Below are 20,876 nucleotides of genomic sequence, written 5' to 3' on the forward strand. Positions count from 1 at the left end.
CATAACCATTCTAAAAATAATCCATTGTAAACCCATACAATATCTATACATTTGCTGGGTTTTGATAAGCTCATTTAGTCTTTCCTTAGAGCTTCCAGTACATGTTTAAAATATGCACATTAGCTTGAAAACAAAGCTATAAAGCTTGTTTTCTGCCTTTTCTGGACAAACTAAAATTCTTGTCAAATCCTAATTTTCTGACATTTTGACCCCACTATCCTAAGAGTGAAGTAAAAAAAAAGAAAAAAAAGAAAAAAGAAACAAAAAACAAGTACACAAATAATCTTTTTTTTAAAAGTACATTTGGATAAAGAAGTATCTAGAAATGTTTCCTGCATCAAATCCTGCAATATTATTGAGGTAAATCTCAAAGTACCCTCTTTGCTTTGATGATCATGTAGGATTTGCTGTTTCTTAAATTAACGTTGTGTTCACTAGCTCTGTTCAAAAACAATGGAGTGACCTTCTTCACAGAAATGACAGGGAATCCCAGTTTAAGGATTAAGGATGATGAGAGTACACAGATAGAAACAAACAACCTTTCAGTTCCTGTAAAAGTCCCTTCATAGCAGGAACCAACAGCTCATCAAGACACATGGGCATGCAGCGCAACATTTTCAGAACTAAAGCAAGCAATACCAATCTTTCAAATCCTGTTTTGCCAAAGCCTCAAATGTAGAAAAGCAGTGAAAAAAGAATACATTAACACTCATTATTACTTAAGAATCAGTATTTTAAATATGCAAATTATAAAATCTAAACTTTGTTTGCCAATCTAAACATATTATTTATGAAAAATTGCAAACTTTAATTTCTGTTGTGCTCCTCAGTTATTTTTTTTTAATCTAGATAAGAATATAGCTACTGCCAAAAAGGGTCAAAAATACTAATGACTTTAAGACCATAGTTAATGTAATTTCTAAGATATGCATTACCTGGTACCAAAATTTCTATTTCCATCTTCAAGCAAATCACTCACTCTTCCTAATTCACCATCATTTCATAGACCAAGGCTCTCCAAAATAACAATCACTTTACATAATTACAGATTTGAAATAAAGCATTTAGTTTATTGATTTCCTTGGGTAAAAATATTCTCATTTGTGACAAACAACAGACTGTATATACATTGTCCTTTTTGTACAGGCTCATACTGAAAAATCCTGTTCCCTGACATTGTTTTAACAGAGAAAAGAAAGGAAAAAAAATGTGCTTTTCTCTTTTCCCCTCCCCACCCCTTTCTTTCTCCCAGGATGGAGGTTGTTATGGAGATCTATTTTGTAAAGCACTGAAAACATACAATATGCTTTGCTTTGGAATTTATCGATTAAGGGATGCACATCTAAGTACTCCCAGCCAATGCACTAAACGGTAAGTACAGTCTTTTAGAACATCTCAGCTTCACCATTCTTCAGCCTTTTCAGTGACAAAGATCTCAGTGCCTGTAATAAAAAAGAGCTTTCTTCCTTTTTTACATAACTTTGCCACAAAAGCTAGGTCTTTGAGAATTTCATTATTGTTCTTTAGCTGAGTTTAAATCATAGGTGGATATCACAACATAAGTCATCAGCTAGTTTTAATAAAAATTTAAAGTAATTTTTCAGAACGTAGTTTTATAGTGTTTGATTTACAATGATCCACTGCTTGCATACAAGGGAAGGACTTTGCTAATATCAATCAGCTGTAAGTTGCTGGATAATAATTAGATTATAGTAGCTAGGCTGTTCTTTTTTTCCGAATGCTCAGAAAATACTCTTATGGGCTTCCCACTGGTACTGTCTGTATCTATTAATAATTTCTTCCAGTAAATGGAAACTTTTTTTTTTGGTAGGCTGTATGTTTACTTTAATAGTACCAAGGGTGACCTCAGAGCTTTAAATAGAGCAGACACATTTCCATCATTTCAAACTGAAGGCCTTTTAGCAGCTTACTTGAAATGTGTCTTAATTAAGTGCCTTACTAGAAATATACACACAGACCCACACCCAAAATCTATCATCTTGTTATTATTTCATTCTCTGCAAAAAGCATCATTATTGTGTGGACATGGCAATAAACAACACTGCATCCCTCAAAAGCAGTTTCTTCAATAAGGATTTGGACAAATTGGTGCAAAAATTATTTTCAGTTTAGATTTACACTGTACTTGCTATACTTATTTGTTGGATTAATAAGCAACTTCTGTCCCTGAAGTAGCTAAGCCAGATTTCCAATGAACCCTGAATTTATTTGAAAATAAGTTGTGAGCTCTTTTCTTGCTCAGACAAAATGCTTATTGCCTTGCTCAAATATGTTTTTCACATGCATATACAAAAATGTAGCAACAGAATCTATAAGCCCTTCCTACTGTAAAAAGGGGTTTAGTTCAAGCTGATAATTCTTGCAATTGATAGAATTTTTATTTCAGGCCTGTGTTGTATACTTAGCCATCTTGGATTTTTCAATGTCAAGATTTCTCTATAAATTCTCTTTGGGGCGATGGATCCATCTGTGGAATGAATAAACAAAATTAACCTCACTGCGAATTTGCTGATACATTTTGCTTAACTTGTTTATGTACAGTCATAATCCAAACAAATAATTATATTCCTTGCTCTATTGAGAATATTTAAGTCTTTATGAAATTTATAGTAAATATGTATTTAACTACAAATGCACCTAAAATGTTTCTCTCCCTGTTTTTCAGTCATTATTTTAAATACCCTTGCTGGTGGGTGTGTTACTGAATTTTGTCATTTGTGAATTTGTTTGCTAGAGTGATTGCATTACATGCAGCTGGAGAGAGTGCTTTGTATGTGTCTTCTCTGAAAAATTATAATGGGATTCCCTTGAAGAACAGTATACTCGACTGTATGTCTGTCCTACTCAACAGAAAGCACACCAAAAGTGTTATCTGACATAAGAAGGTCCTAAATCATAAGTGGTATTATCTGAGCTAACATTAGATACCTGCTAAAGGAAAAAGAAATGTAAAAAATCTGTGTAAATGTTCATGAGATAACTCTAGAATGTTCGTAAGATAACAACTCTAGGAGAAACTTTTTAGTACAAATCTAAACCTGTTTTCTCTCTTTTTCTTTCTTTTTCTTCTTTTCTTTCCAGTTACGTGATCACAAACCCACCATATGAATTTGAGCTTGTGCCGACAGACTTAATCTTCTGTTTGATGCAATTTGACCACAATGCTGGCCAGTCCCGGGCCAGTCTTTCTCATTCCTCCCATTCCTCCTATTCCTCCAGCAAGAAGAGCTCATCAGCTCACTCCATCCCATCAACAGCAAACCGACCGAACCGCACCAAGACCAGGGATTCCCGGGAAAAACAGAAGTATGTGCAGGAAGATAGACTTTGATATGTGTACCTGCTCCCACTGTGTGTGAAACTTGCCTTCACTACCCATTATCCCTGGTTAATGTTTCCAGCAGTAAAGTTCCCTGTTTTCCCATGGAGTTCTCCCTTTTTTGTACACATATTTTGCATATGTATGACAGTGTGCATGTGATTGTCATTTTTATTTCACCACCATAAAACCCTTAAGCACAACAGCAACAAAGCAGACGGACCAAAAGTTATTTATGATGCTAGGGGAGAAAAAAAATTCTAAACATATAGGCACACTGAAAACATAAATAACTCACTGCAATTACTCTACATATCAGAAAATAGAGTATATTTAACATGAACACTTGCTCTTGATGTCAGAGTTACACAAAGTAAGTAATTTAGTGCAGAAGTGTTGATGTATGTTGCGGTAGGTTTTTTTTATTTTATTCATTATTTACAGGAATTGCTACATTTATTTGAAGCTTCTAAAACCTAATAAAAAAACCAAAACTAAACTAAATAAGTTAAAAAAAAAAAAAGCGCCCCCCCCCCCCCCACCCCCCCAACAAACCAAAAAAACCTCCAAAAAAACACCTTACAGATTTTTCACTCTCAAAGCTTACATTGTATAGGGCTTACACTCTTTGTATGGGTTATTGCTACACACCTGCTTTATACCAAAGCAACATCAGGGACTTTTCTGCTTGTTTGAGTACTTTCTCTGGAATAGTAGCCTTTTGGAGATAGAGTCTTTTCCCTTTAATACTGAAATTATCTGGGCATGGTGTTGTAAAACTCCAATGGTTTAATTTAAGTTTAGAAAGCATCTAATTGCATATTAAATTATTATTCTGTCTATTTATACTGTCACATGAATAGCTATTTTTTCTTTCACTTTTGACATTTGGGATAAAAAGCCATATGTATCATAAATATTGGATGTAAGTCATAAAAAACTGCCTTCCTGGGACTTTTATGTCTTTAAAAGGTGAATTAGTCACCTTTTGTACTGAATAAATAATGTTCAGAAAAGAGCAAGCATTTTTCTGTGCTTAAGTATCAGTTCTCGAGGGACTTTGTTCCTTTCCCAGATGGTAGTTTAACTTTTTCAAGTTAGAGTGGTGTTATAAATCTTCCAACAAGAGTCCTAAAATGTGAAGTTCCTCCAGAAATCCTGGTCCATGTTCTAGCTGGTTCTTTTCAACAGGTGCCTGCCAGTATGCAGGAAATACAGAAGAAGACAACTGAGTGCCTTGCAAGGTTGCTCCCATTTGGGAAGAAAAGGTGCTGTGCCCTAGGCAGCTAATGCACAGAACAAGAGAGCTGGGGTGGAAATATTCACTGTAGTGAGGCATCATGTTCTAGGCACTTGCCAGAGTTTGATTCTTGCAGATTCTCACTAGTGACACAGCTAGCCAAACAAAAATTTTTACAGGGAATTAAATAAAGTAGTGGAAAGGAACTTACCCTAGACAGCCATAAAAATATGTCCAGCTAGTTGGTTCTTTTTAATTTCAAATGCCAACCTTTTGAAATATAGAACTAGTTCTAGGTGGTATGAAGAGTTTTTCAGGGTAGGGAGGCCAGCAATACATGCCACCTTCCGTGGATACCCAGCAAGAAAGCATGCAGAGAGAAAATAAATATTTGGATGTGGGAGTGATAAGCATAGCAACTGCCAAACAGACAAGGTGCTTTTATGGTTAGTGTTGTTTTCTACCTTCCCCTTCCCCAAGCATGATAATTTTGAAGATTTGCTTGCTGTGTGAATTGACAATGAAGCCAAGCACTTTTACTGACAAAACCTGGAACCATATAAGTGGGCTACAGAGAGAACCACTGTGCAGTGGTAAGCATTATGATTGGAATACAGCTTATACGTATGTGTGCATTCAAATGCAGCTGTAAGTCCTATCAGTGAAATACATTGCAAAAAGAACATTAATTTGTCTTTATGATGAAGAGCAACTGTAATATACTTATTTGTGGGGAAGCATCCATAATTTGCAAAGAAAGTTACCATGTTTTGCCCTAAGAATATTTATTACTACAAGGATGTGCCAGTTAAAGTGCTCAAAAGGAACTATGACAGTTTAAAAGCATTGTAAAACTTACATAGCTTACTTCTTTTTCTAAAGTGCAACAAGGATGAATAGAATGGGCCAAGGTATGACAATTAATGGTTCTGCATGACCTAGTAGCTGCTGTGGGTTTCCTTCTATAACTTTGTCCTTGTGAAAACTTGTGAAATTAAAAAAAAAAAAAATAGTTGCAAACTTTATTCAGTTATTGGTTTGTTTGTTTGGCTGGTTGTTTTGTTGGTTTTCTTTTGCCTTTTTTTCTTTCCCTCCAAAACAGAAATAAAACTGGCTGCTGCTGCTGCTGCTGTTGCTCAACCCTGTTTATTTTTTTATCTTCTCATCTGCTTGCCTTTCTAATTGCACGTGTCATTTTGTAAAAATCCAGGTTCCTGCTCAATGAAGAAGCCTACGCTGGTGCAGACATTACTTTAATTTCACATTGCTCATTCCAGTTTCTTTCCTGCCTTCCCCTCCCTACTCCCTTGTCCCCCATGTATGTTCATGAGCATTTATATATATGTTGGTAATATTGACTAAAGATAGTCAAGAGCAGTTACGCATCTTGAAAGGATGTTAATGGCTTTGACACCAAAATGCTTTTCCATTAATGTTTTATCTGTTTTTCCATTTAGCAGAGGAAGGAAGGGGCTTAATATGAAAGCACTTGTGATTTTATATTAAAAAAAAATATAAATAGTATTTGTATAACTGTGGAGCACAAATAGAAAAAATATAAACAATGCACATAAGAGAAGCAACTTGTCTACTTTGTAAGCAACAGAAGAGGAATATCTAATATGGATACAAATCTGAATTCTCTAAATTATATTGAAGTTTAATTCTCCTCTGTCCAAAGTCTTAAAGTTTTGATTTTTAGTTATATACCATGTTTAACTCTCACTGCTAACTATAGTCAAAGTGGTCAAACAGTTTATTACTTGATGATTATTTTCTCTTATGGATATAGTAATGAAATTGGGAGGTTGGTCATTACAAGCAGACGAATGTTTAAATCAACTATGTTATGTTGTCAAAATCTTTCATATTCAAAAGTAAGATTTTAATAAGTTGGTTGATCTGACTGTTGACATCAAATCACATCTAGCAAAGCGGAAGGTTCTTGGCATGGATTCTCACTGGCTTAAACTGGCAGAGTCAGGCATTTTCCAGTGAAATTCCCATTTTCAAAAGTAAGTAAGGATTTTGCTAGTTTAAAAAATAAAAAATCATCAAGAGCAAGTTCAGAATAGCAGTTTTGCCCCAAAAATTCAGCTGGCTTGGAGCAAAATAAAGACCTTCACAGAAAGTAAGTTTCTTCTCTCTTTACCTGCAAATTACTTAATGCCAGCTACATGTAAAATATTAATCTGCCAAACAAGAATTGCTGAGCAGGTGGGTGGAGAAACTTTCATGCCTTTTTTTTCTCATACAGAAAGAAACTGCATGAGAGAATTTTCAGCATAGCTATAAACAAGCTGCCTGTGTGGAGTAGGGGAAGCACTCAAGCACATACATACAGATTCATTTGAAACTGCAAGTGTCACAAAAGAAAAAAAAAAGAAAAAAAGTTTAACACAATGGTAATGTAACCTGGCTTTATGGTGAAAATACAGATTTAGTAAATCTTTGAGTCATGTTTAACTATTACTTTCTTTGCCTTGACTCTGAAGAGAAGGCATTCCACAGTGAAATTTATTAAACTGTAATTACTCAGTTCAGAATTAATGCCAGAAATTTTAAAACACCGGAGCAATAAATCTGTTTAAGAGAATTGCAAGTCTTGCACAAGTTGAGGAAATCTGTATTTTGATAATTTAAATATAATCCTTTGTGTCTTTTTATGCTGCAGGGAACAGTCTTATACAAGATATTATTTTTTATTTATTCGTACTAAGACCATGAAGCCTTTAGAACCTTCATGGATGCACTGGGATGCTGATGGCCCATTGCAAATACAGGTGTTTGAGAGGAAGTTATTCCAACGTCTCAGGTGATGCTGTCAAAAACAAACCCATCAAATAGCGTGGGAAGATCAGGGACTCTCTTGAACAGCTCTTAAAAAAAATAAAATAGAAAACAATGCCTGGTCTTAGTGTAACATAGGAATGCATATGGTAAGGATCAATATGCATATGCCAAAAGGGACTAAAACAGAATGAACAAAACATAATAGCGAACTAAAAAAAAAAAAAAAAATACAAGATATTATTTTTTATTTATTCGTACTAAGACCATGAAGCCTTTAGAACCTTCATGGATGCACTGGGATGCTGATGGCCCATTGCAAATACAGGTGTTTGAGAGGAAGTTATTCCAACGTCTCAGGTGATGCTGTCAAAAACAAACCCATCAAATAGCGTGGGAAGATCAGGGACTCTCTTGAACAGCTCTTAAAAAAAATAAAATAGAAAACAATGCCTGGTCTTAGTGTAACATAGGAATGCATATGGTAAGGATCAATATGCATATGCCAAAAGGGACTAAAACAGAATGAACAAAACATAATAGCGAACTAAAAAAAAAAAAAAAAAAGTTGGTGGATTATTATATTACGTATTAAGACTTTATAAAGGGTTTTCTGGACTGATTTAAAAGAAAGAGTAGTTTGTTTAAGACAGGTAAAAATCTAAGAATTGGGAAGATGTATTAAAATGTCAGACTGTAAGTGTAACAAAGAAAAGCTTGAAAAGGGTGTAAGGGATTCAAGAAGGGCATTTAGTAACTGGGAGCAGAATATCTTAGTGGCCAAGAGTAAAGATGAGAAGTGTCAAGCTCGCATTTCAAAGGCAAGTATAGAGGTCACTGGACTATCAGAAGATTAGTTGTTATGTGGTCAAAGACAATTGTTTTAACAGCAGAAAGGAAGATTTAAAGCTGGGTCCAAACACTTGATTCTGGACGTGATGATAATGCCTAGATTGGGTCAAGGTCTCCTCACTGGCAAAAAGGAAATTTAAACAGCATATGATTTAGAATCTACCAGTTTCTGCATTTATTATTTATTTTCTGTATTTATTACTGGCCAAGTGAAGGCAAAAAGAGACTTGATGGTGTCTTTGTAAGAATCAGCTCCCTGGATAAGATGTTTATTTTAAAGATAAACATAAATAACTACCTTGTATTGAAAAATTCCAGGAGAAACAGCGGAGATGTGCTTTTCACTGGCTGCTGAGAAATACAGTACAGTTCATGCCTGATCCTTAGCACTCACACACCTCCCATCTCTTGCTGTGAGATTGAATTACCTTGCAAGGAAAGTTTGTGCACCATATGTTAAAAAAAGAAGGTAGAGGTAAAAGTTCACAGTGCTTAACTCGCCTCAAAATCATTTTAAACACAAACCATTAGAAAACTGTTAGTTTGAAATTGTTTATGTGATCTTGCAAGGCTTTTAAAACATGATAACCATCACACTTTACACCTCTGTGAAAGGTTAGTTTAATCGTAGATCACATAAAATTGGTTTCCACAAATGCATAATGGTTCATGTGTCACACTTGAACTAAATGGGTTTTTAAATGGAGCTGAAATTATTTTGATGTGTACACATTCCCAGATATTTTTTTCCCACAACCTTTCTTAAACCAGCCCCCATCAGGAACCATTCCCTTAAAGTCTCATTAATAATTCAGATGTTCCAATGACTTTAAAAGATCTATGGAATTGAGGCGCTGCTTTTTTTTTTTTTTTTTTTTTTTTTTAACTGCTTGACAAAAAGATAAATGAATGTAGAAAGAAGCAGTAGGAGCCTGGCAAGCTGTAGATCATCTCTGAACAGATTGTAACTTTATCATTCTGTCAGGAAGAATAATTTAAAGCACTTAATCAGTTAGTTTCAGTGTGTAGGATGTAACATGAATTCCTATCGTCTAATCTGTTCAAATCAAAGGGAACTTAATTATAATAGGTAAAAGAGAGAGAGGGAGAGATGGGAGATTAAATATTGTTCAGACTTGGGCAACCTGAAGGGGGCAGGGAATTATTTATCCCAATAGCAAATGAGCAAGATATTTTTTTTAAAAAAGTGAAATATGTTTTAGAAAATGCCAAGAAAAACAATACTCTAGTTCTGTTTACCTTCAGTAATAAGCCACTAATGATGAATATGATTCCTTTGCGTCTATTTTTTTTTAAAAGCCTTTTTATTTATGAAAAGAAACAAATATATTGGGGGAAGGGGTGGGGGGGGGGAGGGGAAAGATGGATTAAACCCTTATTAGTTTGGCATTTGCTGTTGGGGGGGATGGGAGTGCTGCATGTAGATGCTTGATATCTATATGAAGTATATATTTTTTATATTTCATATTCAAGATAGTGACTGAGAAGTCCGGTAATTCTAGAAGTCAATCCACTTCTTAGAGGCCAAAAGTTGGAAGTTCATTGCTTATTTTTATGCATTTATGGCCAAATATTATCCCTGCTGGTCCTCCAGTTTCTCTTCTCTGCTTCACATCCTGAGCTTTTGTGCTCAAACCTTATGGTTCCCAGTTTGATTTGCTTATTTACTTATTTATGTATTTATTTTAAATGAGCACTCCTTCTACTCCTGCCCTCAGGCCAGCCCAGATAAAGGAGCATTTCAGTGGTGAGCAAAAGTGGCAGTTTGTGTTATGCAAGTGAGACACTAAAGCTTCTGAAGCAATTTGAGTTCCCCATTGGAATGAATAGTAGTGCAGACATGTAAGAGCAGCAGTTTGTGTCCCAGGTGTAGCATCCCAGCCCCAGAATCGTTTGTGCCTACGCTGCTGCACATCCACAGCTGGAATTTGGGGAAGGAGGGCAGGAATGGAAATCCCTGTTCACAAATGCTTGACAAAGCATTAGCACCTAATGGCCATAAGCCACTTTAAGGCCAGGAGTTTCTAAGTCTTTGAATAGAGCTATCTTGTAAAGCTGCACACTTGTAATTAAGAAACGACAGCAGTAATTGCTCTCTAAAGGATGATAATTCTTTTGCTTTATTTTTTCCTGGTGTGAATTTTAAGTTGTTCTTGTCTGCAGCTGTGTATGAATATTGCTATATAGTGGTTACAATCATAAGCAGCCATGCTGCAGCCTCTGAGGCTTCTCACTCCCTCACACATTGCTCCCAGCTCACCCTAAATCAGTACCATAAAACTCTTACAGTGCTCATGGAACCAGACACTACCCAAAGATATAAAATGGAACAGCTCCCCCTCTAACCTTCCTTTAAATCCTTGCTTCCTTTGCCTTGCTGTCATGTGTCACTACCAACCCATTCAGGATTAACTTGAGCCCCTGCTAGAGGCATCTGTAGCACCAGATACATTCCATATCCCCTCCCAAACTGGGGAGTTATTCCCCTTCCCAAACTGTAAGGGTCAGCAGCAGCCAAGTTGCTAAGTAGCAATATAATGAGCATCCCATGCAGGAACGCAGCCATCTGGCAGCATGACTGCAATCCCTATTTACTTTAGCACCAGGTCTGGGAAATTCTTTACATTTTCCAGCATTATTTTTTACCACCCTGAGGTTGAAATGGTTCAGAAAAGCCTCTGACTCTTTAGGTGCTTCTCTGTACATGGCCTCATTTTCTGCTCTCCCTGGCTTCTCAATTTAGCCTTTTATTTGTACAATTTTTTTTCAATACATGAATCTGAGGGTGTTCGCCTGCTCGTAAAAAAAAATAAATAAAAAATTTAACAGTTTTCTTTAGCTTCTACTATCAAATCTGCAAACATGTCATCTTCCTTTCATGAGAAGTATTTTCAGAGGTATTAATATCTAATGCACTGTACTGCTAGTAATTAGTCAAAGTCACATTCTATTGATTGCTTTTTCTCGATAAACTTTACTGACTGTTCCCCCTCCTTTTGTGTGTGTGTGTGTTTGTTCATGTGTATATGTGCTTCACTAATTAAAACTCTCATTTTTCCTTCTTATTCTGTCTCTACCCATTTTGCTCCTTAGCAGAAAAGAAATGGTTTACAGATGAACCGGATAATGCCTATCCCAGAAACATTCAAATCAAGCCCATGAGCACTCACATGGCCAATCAGATCAATCAATATAAATCGACAAGCAGCTTGATACCACCAATCAGAGAAGTTGAAGATGAATGTTGACTCCTTCAAGGCCAGAACTATTTTTTTAAAGCCTGACAAACTTCATGAATGGTGATGTGACATGTATTCCTCTTACATGCTAAACCACTGATGGAGAAGTTAAGACGGGCAAGCTTAATGGGAAAATAAAGTAGACAGATCTTTGTTTGTCTGCCTTTAATACTGCTTCCACATACTTTGGAAACAATTTCATTTATAAATGAACATAATCAAACCTAGTCATGTATAGCCTCTAGCATTTTAAATTATTTTTATTTATTAGAAAAAAATATATTTTTTTTTTCCATTGTCAAGTATTTTCCCTTAAAAAAGAAAAAAAAATGGCCAGACTCCTAACAATCAAAAACAAAAACCACAACAAACCTCAGTCTTTGGCTTAAAGGAGAATGATGGTCATAGTTATAAGGATATATAATTAAGGGAGACAAATTATATATTAAAAAAAAAAAAGAAAAAAGGTCCAACTTGTATTCTAGTGAATGAAAATAAAACAACAAAACAAAAACAACAACAAACAAACCGTTCACCAAAATGTTTCTTTCCTGGAGGATGTGTATTTTGTTCAGCATCGACACCAGCTCTTAATAAACTGAATTTATTTTCAAAGTTGAAAGTCATATTTTTGTACATGTAACATTCTTCTGAAATATTCTTTGTTTTATTATCATATACAGATCATGCTAATTGTCATTTATGTTAAGGTCCAATCACACATACACGCACACACACACACACACACAGGCAGCACTTGCTATCAATGGCAAATCCTGATATGTATCGAGGTTTAGCTCCAGACATTAGCACTTTGGCACTAGCTCATACTGTAGTAAACAGCACACTGCATCTCCTTTTGGTGAGTTCAGATTAGGATAAAAACTGATTTAGCCTCAGCTCTATAATCTCACAACATGCTATTCTCCCTTAATTCCTGCACCAAGGAAAATTTATTTTATCACTTGGGTTTTGATTTGTTATTTTTTTTTTCTTTTCCCTTTTTTTCTTTATTTTTACTTTGCCAGGACACCACACATAAAAGTACAGTGATAACCAAATCAAAATTAAAGTAATGAATGTATTTCTTATGATAACTTGCAAAAGGCCTTTGATTGGTGCCAGTAGTTTTGCAAAGTTGCCAACATGCTTTATAGCCATCAGACAAAAAAATGTGATGTTTCTTAGCTGTGCTGCAGTATCTATCCACCCAAGCATTTGATGTTCTAAATTATGAATGCTCTCTATCTCAAATTAACAACATCTGACACAGCTGTGAAGAAGAAAAGAAAAATAAAATTTAAAAAAATAAAATAAAAAAAAAAAGAGAGAGAGAGAGAAAAGGCTGTGCTAATAAAATTTAAAACAAAAACTTAGGACCCAGCCATCAGGAAAGACAGATTTTCACTGTGCAAGTAAACTTTAGGCTTTGTAATCTTGCAGAACTGTTGAACACCACACTAAAAAACATACTGTGGTACTTTGATGATTAGAGAAATATCAGTGAATCAAACAAAACAAAGCAGATGATTTAATTGTGAAAACAGTATGTCCACTATATAATCTAACATTTAAGCTAAACTATCTCAGCTTTAATGTTTGTCCACTGGCTGCAGTACAAATATAATCATGGTAACACCTAATAGGCTTTATTCTGGAGTGACTTCTTGGACTGTGACTACTTTGTTGTTACATTTTGTAGACTAGCTGCTTAAAGACAATAACAAGAAATGTTAATACAGTATCTGTAAAATTGGATTGTTTAAAATATTCTGGTCTCCTGCAAAGTAACAAAACAATTTAATCAGTTTTTAATTATTATTTAGATCATGTTTAATCCATTTCATAGTCCCTGAAACAGAAGACAATTCTGGTAAGTTCTTCCAAGCTATGCTGTGTCAACCAGTGAGTTTATAATCTACAACCAGATTCTGCTTTGGGTCATCTTAAGCCTTTACTTTGAAGTCAGTGCTCCTTTTTATTTATGAACTGCTTTCATAATATAATCAGAATGAAATAAGCTGGTCCTGAATGTAGGAGAATTTCTGAAATTTGTGTTCACCAAGTACATGTGAATTTTTTAACATTTTTTTTCCTTAGAAGACCAATGTTTATTCTACAGGCAGAGAACAGTATTCTCTCATACTTTATCATATAAAGTGCCATTTCTGAGTGGCCTTCCTTTAAAGTGAGCACTCACTGGATCAAACCTAATAAATAATCAAATTCAACACTCCTACATAGCTAAGATTTGTGTGTGTGTGTATCCAGATTAACTATTACACCCTAAAATATTGTGTTGCCAACTGTACCTAAATAAAGTACAAAATCTGAGTACACACACTCTTGCCCAGTACTGATAGTTTTATATGTAGCAACAGACAGAACAACACCTGTAGAGAGCAAGCAAGACAAATAAGTATAGCTATGGGTTTGTATTTCCCACTTACAGAAAAGCTAAAAGAACTCAATAATCTTTTCGTCATGCTCTTTTTTTTTTAATGATCAAAGATACAGGACTGAGTTCTGGCAATTAGACGGAGGAACATGTAGAAACCCTGCTGGCGATCTTTGACATTCAGCCATCAAAGTCTACAGTGAGGCCAGCACCAATATTTAGCTATGTGAGGTCACATCAAGGCAAGTGGCTGGAAAAGCGGACTATGTGACAGCTGACAGACCACATGACCACTGCTGTAGAAAAAAGTTTTTTGATCTTTATTAATAGTTCTTACTCCTTTCTCAAAAGACAAGGAAAGAGCCAGAGGGTTAGGGAAATTTCAGCTTTTTCATTAACTGCGTGCACAATTAAACCTGGCAAAACGGTTTGTTTTGGTTTGTTTGGATTTTTATACTCATATTGGAGAGACTGTCTAGGTCCATGCGTGCGTGTGTGTGTTTGCATATATGCAGGTACACATGTATATATGTGTGTGTATATAAATATATAAATATATATATATAAAAATATATATATATAAAAGAATTGGGGTGGGGTGGGTGTATTTGCAACAGAGTCATCACATGAAGGTGGTCTTTTTTTTTTTTTTTTTCCCCAGGGTGGGGGTGGTGAGGAAAGAAAGAAAAGAAAATATGTGACTCACAGGCTAGCACATGAAGGAATCCTACCTATTGTTGCCTCCTGGTTTGACTAAAAACCAGTCATTCCTACTAGTTATATCAGCAGTGCACTGCCAGTACACTGCAGAAACCTCTCTTAACTGCTGCACTAGGCATGTGCTCCTGGCCCCTCCTCACACCCATGCACCTTCATGCTCCCACATTGCCAGCAAGTCTGCTGTCTTGCTGTGTCATGGCTATTATTTTGATTGTTCCCAAGCACTAAGATAAAAGGATAAAAGTGTCCTCTGATGATATGTTTCTTCGGTGGCAACTGCCAAGCACAACAAATGTAAAGGTGTAAAGAAATGCTATTCAGTCTAAATGCATTTTTTTTTTAAAGGTCTCAATGTGACTGTTTTACTGTTGCTGGTAAGATAAGTAAACTAAATATCTATTAATGGAAAAAAAATAATTTGCTTGTATTTTTCATAAAACTTTCTTAAGCAGTCACCTCCATTTTAACAGCTCTTCTTTTCTATCAGCATGGATGGCCCAACAGTACAAAGTATATGTGGTGGGAAGTATAAATCCCTTGCTTTGGGGCATGATCACCACTGAAGGTTCATGGACGATGTTTTTATTTTGCCTGTAACTCAAAAAGACCTACAAGCCCTACTAGCCCAAAACCCAGCCACACAGGGATAGAGAAAACATGGGGTGAGGGAGATGACTCACTCAAGGCCTCAAGCAAATGCAAGCATGCAGCTACTTGCCATTTCCCTTTGATGGGAAGGCTAGTGCTGCTAAAACAAGTTGAAGGCCACGATCTTCACAATAATGAGGGTCCCATGTAGCCTTATTAAGCTACACAGATGTCTTTAAAAAGTTGATGTGTCTCCAACAGCTTACAGGTTGTTGTAGCAGCTGGGGCTGTACCGGCAAACAGGTTTAGACACACAAAAGACTTTGTGTTTTTCCCCTATGTTTGAATTTTAAAGAGCAAGACGGTCCAATGACTCAGGCACCGTAGATGTGAAAAGACTTAATTGGCCTCAGCAAAATGTGAAAAAGGTGAAAAGTAGTTTGCATGTAATGTACAAGAGACACTAAAAAAGCTACTGTCTATAGCTTTTTATCAGAGCTTGTTTTGGGGTGGTGGGCAAGGTGGTTGTTGCTGGGTTGGGTGTTTTCCAACAGCATAAGAAAGATTTGCACTTCTTGAACTCTCTATAGAGTAGGAGAAAGTATAACAGTGTGATCTAATTCAGAGACAACCAGTTTTGTTGTTTTGGGTTTTTTTCGGTGTGTGCATATAAACGACATATGGACAACTACTGCAATAATTGGATGCATAAACTAATGCATGAAAAGAAAAAGCAATAATTTCGAAATGGACAATTATGCACGTTTTCACCACTTGGCCACTCACTGGCAAATCCATAGAAATGTCACTAACTGCCCTGTTTTAGCTGGCTCACACAGGCTAATAGTTAAACACAGAGCAAGTGCTTAAATGATTTCATAAATACACATGTTTGTGAAAGCTTCTGGATCCAAATGTATTTGAAATTAACATACCAAGGTTAGGGAGTGTGAGAGTGTGTGTGTGTGTGTTATTTTGGTTTTAGAGCTGAGTGAGTTTCTTTGACACCAAAAGAAGTGTGTGTCTCACCTTTCACTTCTAGTTTTAAATGTGTTTAAACAAAATAACCAAGTGTGTGAAATGCAATGAATAGGGCAAAGTGAAAAAAAGTCTTTGCCCTGTGTTACAGTGGATTGGCCTGGGAATATCTGTCAAAGCCAATAGCAGATGCCTAGAAAAATACGAGGGTAAAGGAGAGTTCTTTTGCTTTCCTCTCCCTACTATCTCAACAACCAATATCCCCCAAATTTGAACAATTGCTTTAAAAATTTTATTTTTTAATACTAAGGGTGTTTGAACAATCCCAGGCCTAGGATATATAGGTGTTTGGGGTTCTTTTAATTAATTATATATCACAGCTAGTCTCCTAATACTCAGTTAGTGGGCATAATATTTGGAGTACATTCATATCGAGCAACACTAGTAGGTGTGGGTCCAGGCCCCATCAGAAATAATTAAAGAAATAGAGTAGCTGTTCAGCTGTGGCCACGGCCTAGGATGGTAGAGGAGCCTATAGTATTGATGATTCTGCCACAGCAGCTATCAAAGCTATATTTATATAAGTAATGTATCTATTCTGCACAGATATTCTCTGCTAAAGAACACGCAGCCACACTGAAACTGTATAGTCTAGAATGTGCAGTAGCCTATATAATCAAGTAAATTCCATTGAAGTTAATAGATAGGACTGCTGGTCTAATGCATCTGTTTTATACAATAATGTACTACTGTTAACTGTGAACATGAGACAGGATAGGAGGAAGGAGGAAAGCATAAAATAAATTTTAAAAATTGTAATTTTTAGTCTAATTAAGAATATCTAATTTAAGAAGCTAAAGAGTAACAGTAATTAGAACCTTAGTGAGGTTGAGAGAAAGCTTTCTACTCCTTCAGTCAATGCATTTTAGAGAAGATCTTTATAACTTTAAAAAACAAAAAAAAACCCCACAACATATAGGTAATTTAATACATGTAATACATAGACTCTTCAGAAACCAAAAATTTGGCATATAAGCACTTTGTTGCCTGAACAACAACAAACAGGAATCACACAAAAAGGTCAGCAGAAGTTATTTCAAGTTTTCCTTAAGAAGCAGTTAAAAAATGCTGCTTCTGCCATGGTTTATCTTGGGACACGCACACTTAGTCAATGCAAATAATCCAACCTTGCCCCCTCCCCCCCAAAAAAAAGAAAGAAAGAAAGAAAGAAAGAAAAAAGTTCATGTAACTTTAACTTTTGCATTTTTGTAGTGTTCAAGGTTATTTTATTTTTTTCCTTCAGAGAAGGAAAAACCACTTATATACAATATATTTTGTTTTAGTTATAATTTGGGAGTGGGTATGGGAGGTACACTGAGAATCAGATATAATCTTAACTCAGAAGTTCATCAAGAAAAAGGAGTATGACTTCAACATTTTACTTTTTATCATTATAGGTTGGTGAGAGAGAACAAATGCTGGTGCTCAGAAATGATCTACCTGACTTTGTCATATGTAATATCCAGTGATAAATATATTGTCCTGTAAAAAGGGTTTGTACATAACTTGTACATGGTTTCATTTTGTATTTTTCTCAGATTAAAATTTATGTATTTGTGTTCTAAAAGAAGGAGAGATTGCTGTGTTTTCTTTCTTCTCTGAGACATGTTGTGTCCCATAAATTTATGCAAGTTATATCACCAAGTAATGAATAATACTTTCTTAAAAAAAACATTGGTTACTAATATTTTGAACGGAGACTAACCCAGCTGCCTTTCTCTCTTAATCAATCTCCAGAACCAGTTGCTTCCTAATAATAATTATTACTAGCTGCCATGGAGGAAACTGTGAGGACTGTAAGTGAATCATTCTGCAGTAAGAAGAAATATCACCCTAATATCAGTTATGTAGTCAAATACAATTTTAATCTGGCATAATTTAGCTACTTCATATGGTTGAAGAGGGTAACTTCACACCTCTAGCTCTGATAGTTCAAGTTATGGCAGATTGATAATTTCACTAAGCAGTCTGAAGACCTTCCAGTCTCTCGTGATGAGTACATTTAGAAATTATTTGCAAGGCTTGGACTATGCTACTTCTATTGTAGTGTAGGAACTAGCTATAATCCTACATCACATCACACTGTATGTTTTTAAGCTTAAGAAAAATGTAGTCTCCTTTCAGAGTCTCCAAGATTGTGTGCATGTGGTTAGCATTCTACTGTTTAAAATAATCTTGTCATTAACATCAGCATAATTAATCTGCATCACCACAAGGATTTGTAATCAAGCACAGTATGATAAACCTTGTTTGATTCTGAGTCATAGATTGGAAAGAAGAGCAGAGCAAAAGCATCAATTAAGCATTAAAAAAAAAAATCCCTAATAGTACAAGTAGTTTATTTGTTCCTAAATTTGAGGTAAATGTAAAGAACCTGGTATAAAATGGCTACACTGCTGTTTTCTAAGCAAATAGAAATTTTCAGAGGGAAAAGAAAAAAAATCAATGCACAACAGTGTTTGTACAGGACTATGGAGACCTGTGTAACAAACTGGCTCAGCATCATCATCAGTGAAGCAAACTGGTCCAGCCCTCACTGAGTACACCTGACAAAACCACCTTTAGATACTCCCATTGGGGAAGGGAGATTATGCATCATAAAGACCTTGATGTCTGTCTGTAACAGCTCAGTGAAAGGACACTCTATATCAGTAAATCTGCATGGAGATGTATACTTGGTCTACTTAAGACACTACTCCTTGATCTCACCCCTTTGTGGTGTCAGGTACTAACTAGTAGGCTTGACTTCTAAGTATTGAAGGAAGATGATAACAAGGAAGTGAGGGACAGCCTGTAAGTCACCATGAACAGGTACCCATTTTCAGATGGGAAGATAACTCTTCATCACAGGTTTTAACCAGGTGTCTGCTCCCTGCAGAAGGATGCATATCACAAAAGAGCTATCTATCCATACTCAGTTGTCCATTAATATGTGTGTGCATTTGGATGTGTATATTTATATCTACATATATATGTCACTACCTACTTATTCCTTTTAGGATTTTGATTCCTAGATGGCACAACTTGCTGTCAAAAACACTTAAACCTAGCATAGAATACCTGAGGTAAGTAGCTGTTTTGTCATGTATCTTCAGTCCTGTTAATAATTTGTGCAAAGATTAGATTGAGCAGCACCCTATCCATTTCCCCCAAAATGATACAGTAGTCCTATTCAGCAAGTGGTTGAAGTGAACTAACAGGCTGCTCATACCTTTTCAAGACTGAGTCAATTCTTTTACCCTTTTCACAATCCTTTAATTAGTATGCAATTGCCTTTTACTGTATATGATGCTAAATGTACATTTTGTTATTGATATTAATTGCAAATATATGGCTTAAGCTAGAAAGGGGATTTCATAAGCATAGTTTTGTGAATCAGTGACTATCAGTGAAATAGTACCCAATAATGATAGAGGTAGGGATGAACATTTTGTGAAATGACATACTGCTTGAAAAGGCTAGCAACATAATTTTTTTTCTAGACTATTGAAGAACTCTATTTCCTTCCCAGATCTTACAGTTTAAAGGTAAAACAACTAGGGCTAACATTTGACTGCTTCTCTCTCTCTGAACCTTAATGACCTATAGACATAGCTAACATCTAAAAAAGAAAAATGTGAATCGTGTCACCAGAGTGTGGTTACACAGTATCTGCTAAACATGGCAACTGAATAGGTGTGGGCAATGCATTGCCTCAATGGCTGAGTGCTAGGCAGACAAAGAACACACGAAAATTGTCCTACTTGTACTCAATGGGAGTACTGTTGTCCTACAGTGCAAGAGATAAATTAATCCTGGATAGAAGGAAAAACCAGCGTTGGCCCAGATTTTTCCAAAGCAATGTTTCCAAAGCATGGCATTTACCCATATGCATCTTGCTTAGGGCACAGGGTGGATGGAAGGAGGGAGGTTTCAGGACCCAAATCCACAGCATGGTTCCTCATCCAGAGCTCTTGGCTGGGCCTGCTTGCTACCTTACCTGTCTTACTACTTGTTGGTTCTGTTGCGTTTCACCAGAGCTGGAGACCCTGAGGTAAGGCTGCACAACTGGGACCTGCACCTTGTAAGCCTGGATTTGCTATCAGAGAGAATTTATCATATAATTACATCCTAGGGAAACAGATAAATTACAAATGTGAGTGAGTCAAGTGAGAAAATCTGTACAGTGTATTAGAAGAAAAGGAGTTGTACATTCATGTATTTGATAAAACTATCCTGGCTCTTCCCTCCCTTCTCATCCTCTTCAAGAGTAGTAACTGACAGGGGATTGAAACCTGTTACTATCCCCATCAAGGGACCAAAAAGGAGAAAATAAAGAAAGTGATTAGCCTCATGACTATCCTTTGTCAATTATTTGTCTCATAGCTTCCTTCTAAAGAGAAGTTCCATTTCTGAAGCCAGTGTTTATTCTTAAAATGCAACTGTGCTGCAATATGCTAGCTTTGAGTAATTTGCTCTGAACTGATATCCAAATTTCCTTTGTTTTCTATAACGGTTCTGTGGAACCTTTAGTCTTTTATACAAATGAGTTTCCTGGCTGTCTCATAAGCTAGCACAAAGACCTGAACCCAATAGGCATTATGTATCTAGTAAACTCTAGCTGTGAAAGAAAGCAGAAAAGAAGAGCAGGGGGAACAATACCCAAACATA

At 36.0% G+C, this 20,876-nt stretch overlaps 1 protein-coding gene across 18 annotated transcripts in view; it reads left to right on the forward strand.

Annotated features, from left to right (window-relative positions):
• Positions 1-12,191, forward strand: part of KCNMA1 (potassium large conductance calcium-activated channel, subfamily M, alpha member 1) — a 447,141-nt gene extending 434,950 nt beyond the window's left edge. For 9 of the 18 annotated variants that reach the window (XM_010000731.1, XM_010000733.1, XM_010000723.1 and 6 more), the window contains 4 exons: positions 1,253-1,371; positions 3,103-3,327; positions 5,463-5,491; positions 11,340-12,191. In XM_010000731.1, coding sequence (XP_009999033.1) covers positions 1,253-1,371; positions 3,103-3,327; positions 5,463-5,491; positions 11,340-11,491 — 525 coding nt within the window. In that variant the 3' untranslated portion in view covers positions 11,492-12,191. Of the gene's footprint in view, positions 1-1,252; positions 1,372-3,102; positions 3,820-5,462; positions 5,492-11,336 lie in introns of those variants that run through there. The other 9 variants (XM_010000730.1, XM_010000741.1, XM_010000742.1 and 6 more) reach the window with 7 other exon arrangements.
• Positions 12,192-20,876: the final 8,685 nt, after the last annotated feature.

Source organism: Chaetura pelagica, unplaced genomic scaffold (assembly GCF_000747805.2).
Source record: "Chaetura pelagica isolate M959 unplaced genomic scaffold, ChaPel_1.0 scaffold166, whole genome shotgun sequence".
Lineage (NCBI taxonomy): Eukaryota > Metazoa > Chordata > Aves > Apodiformes > Apodidae > Chaetura > Chaetura pelagica.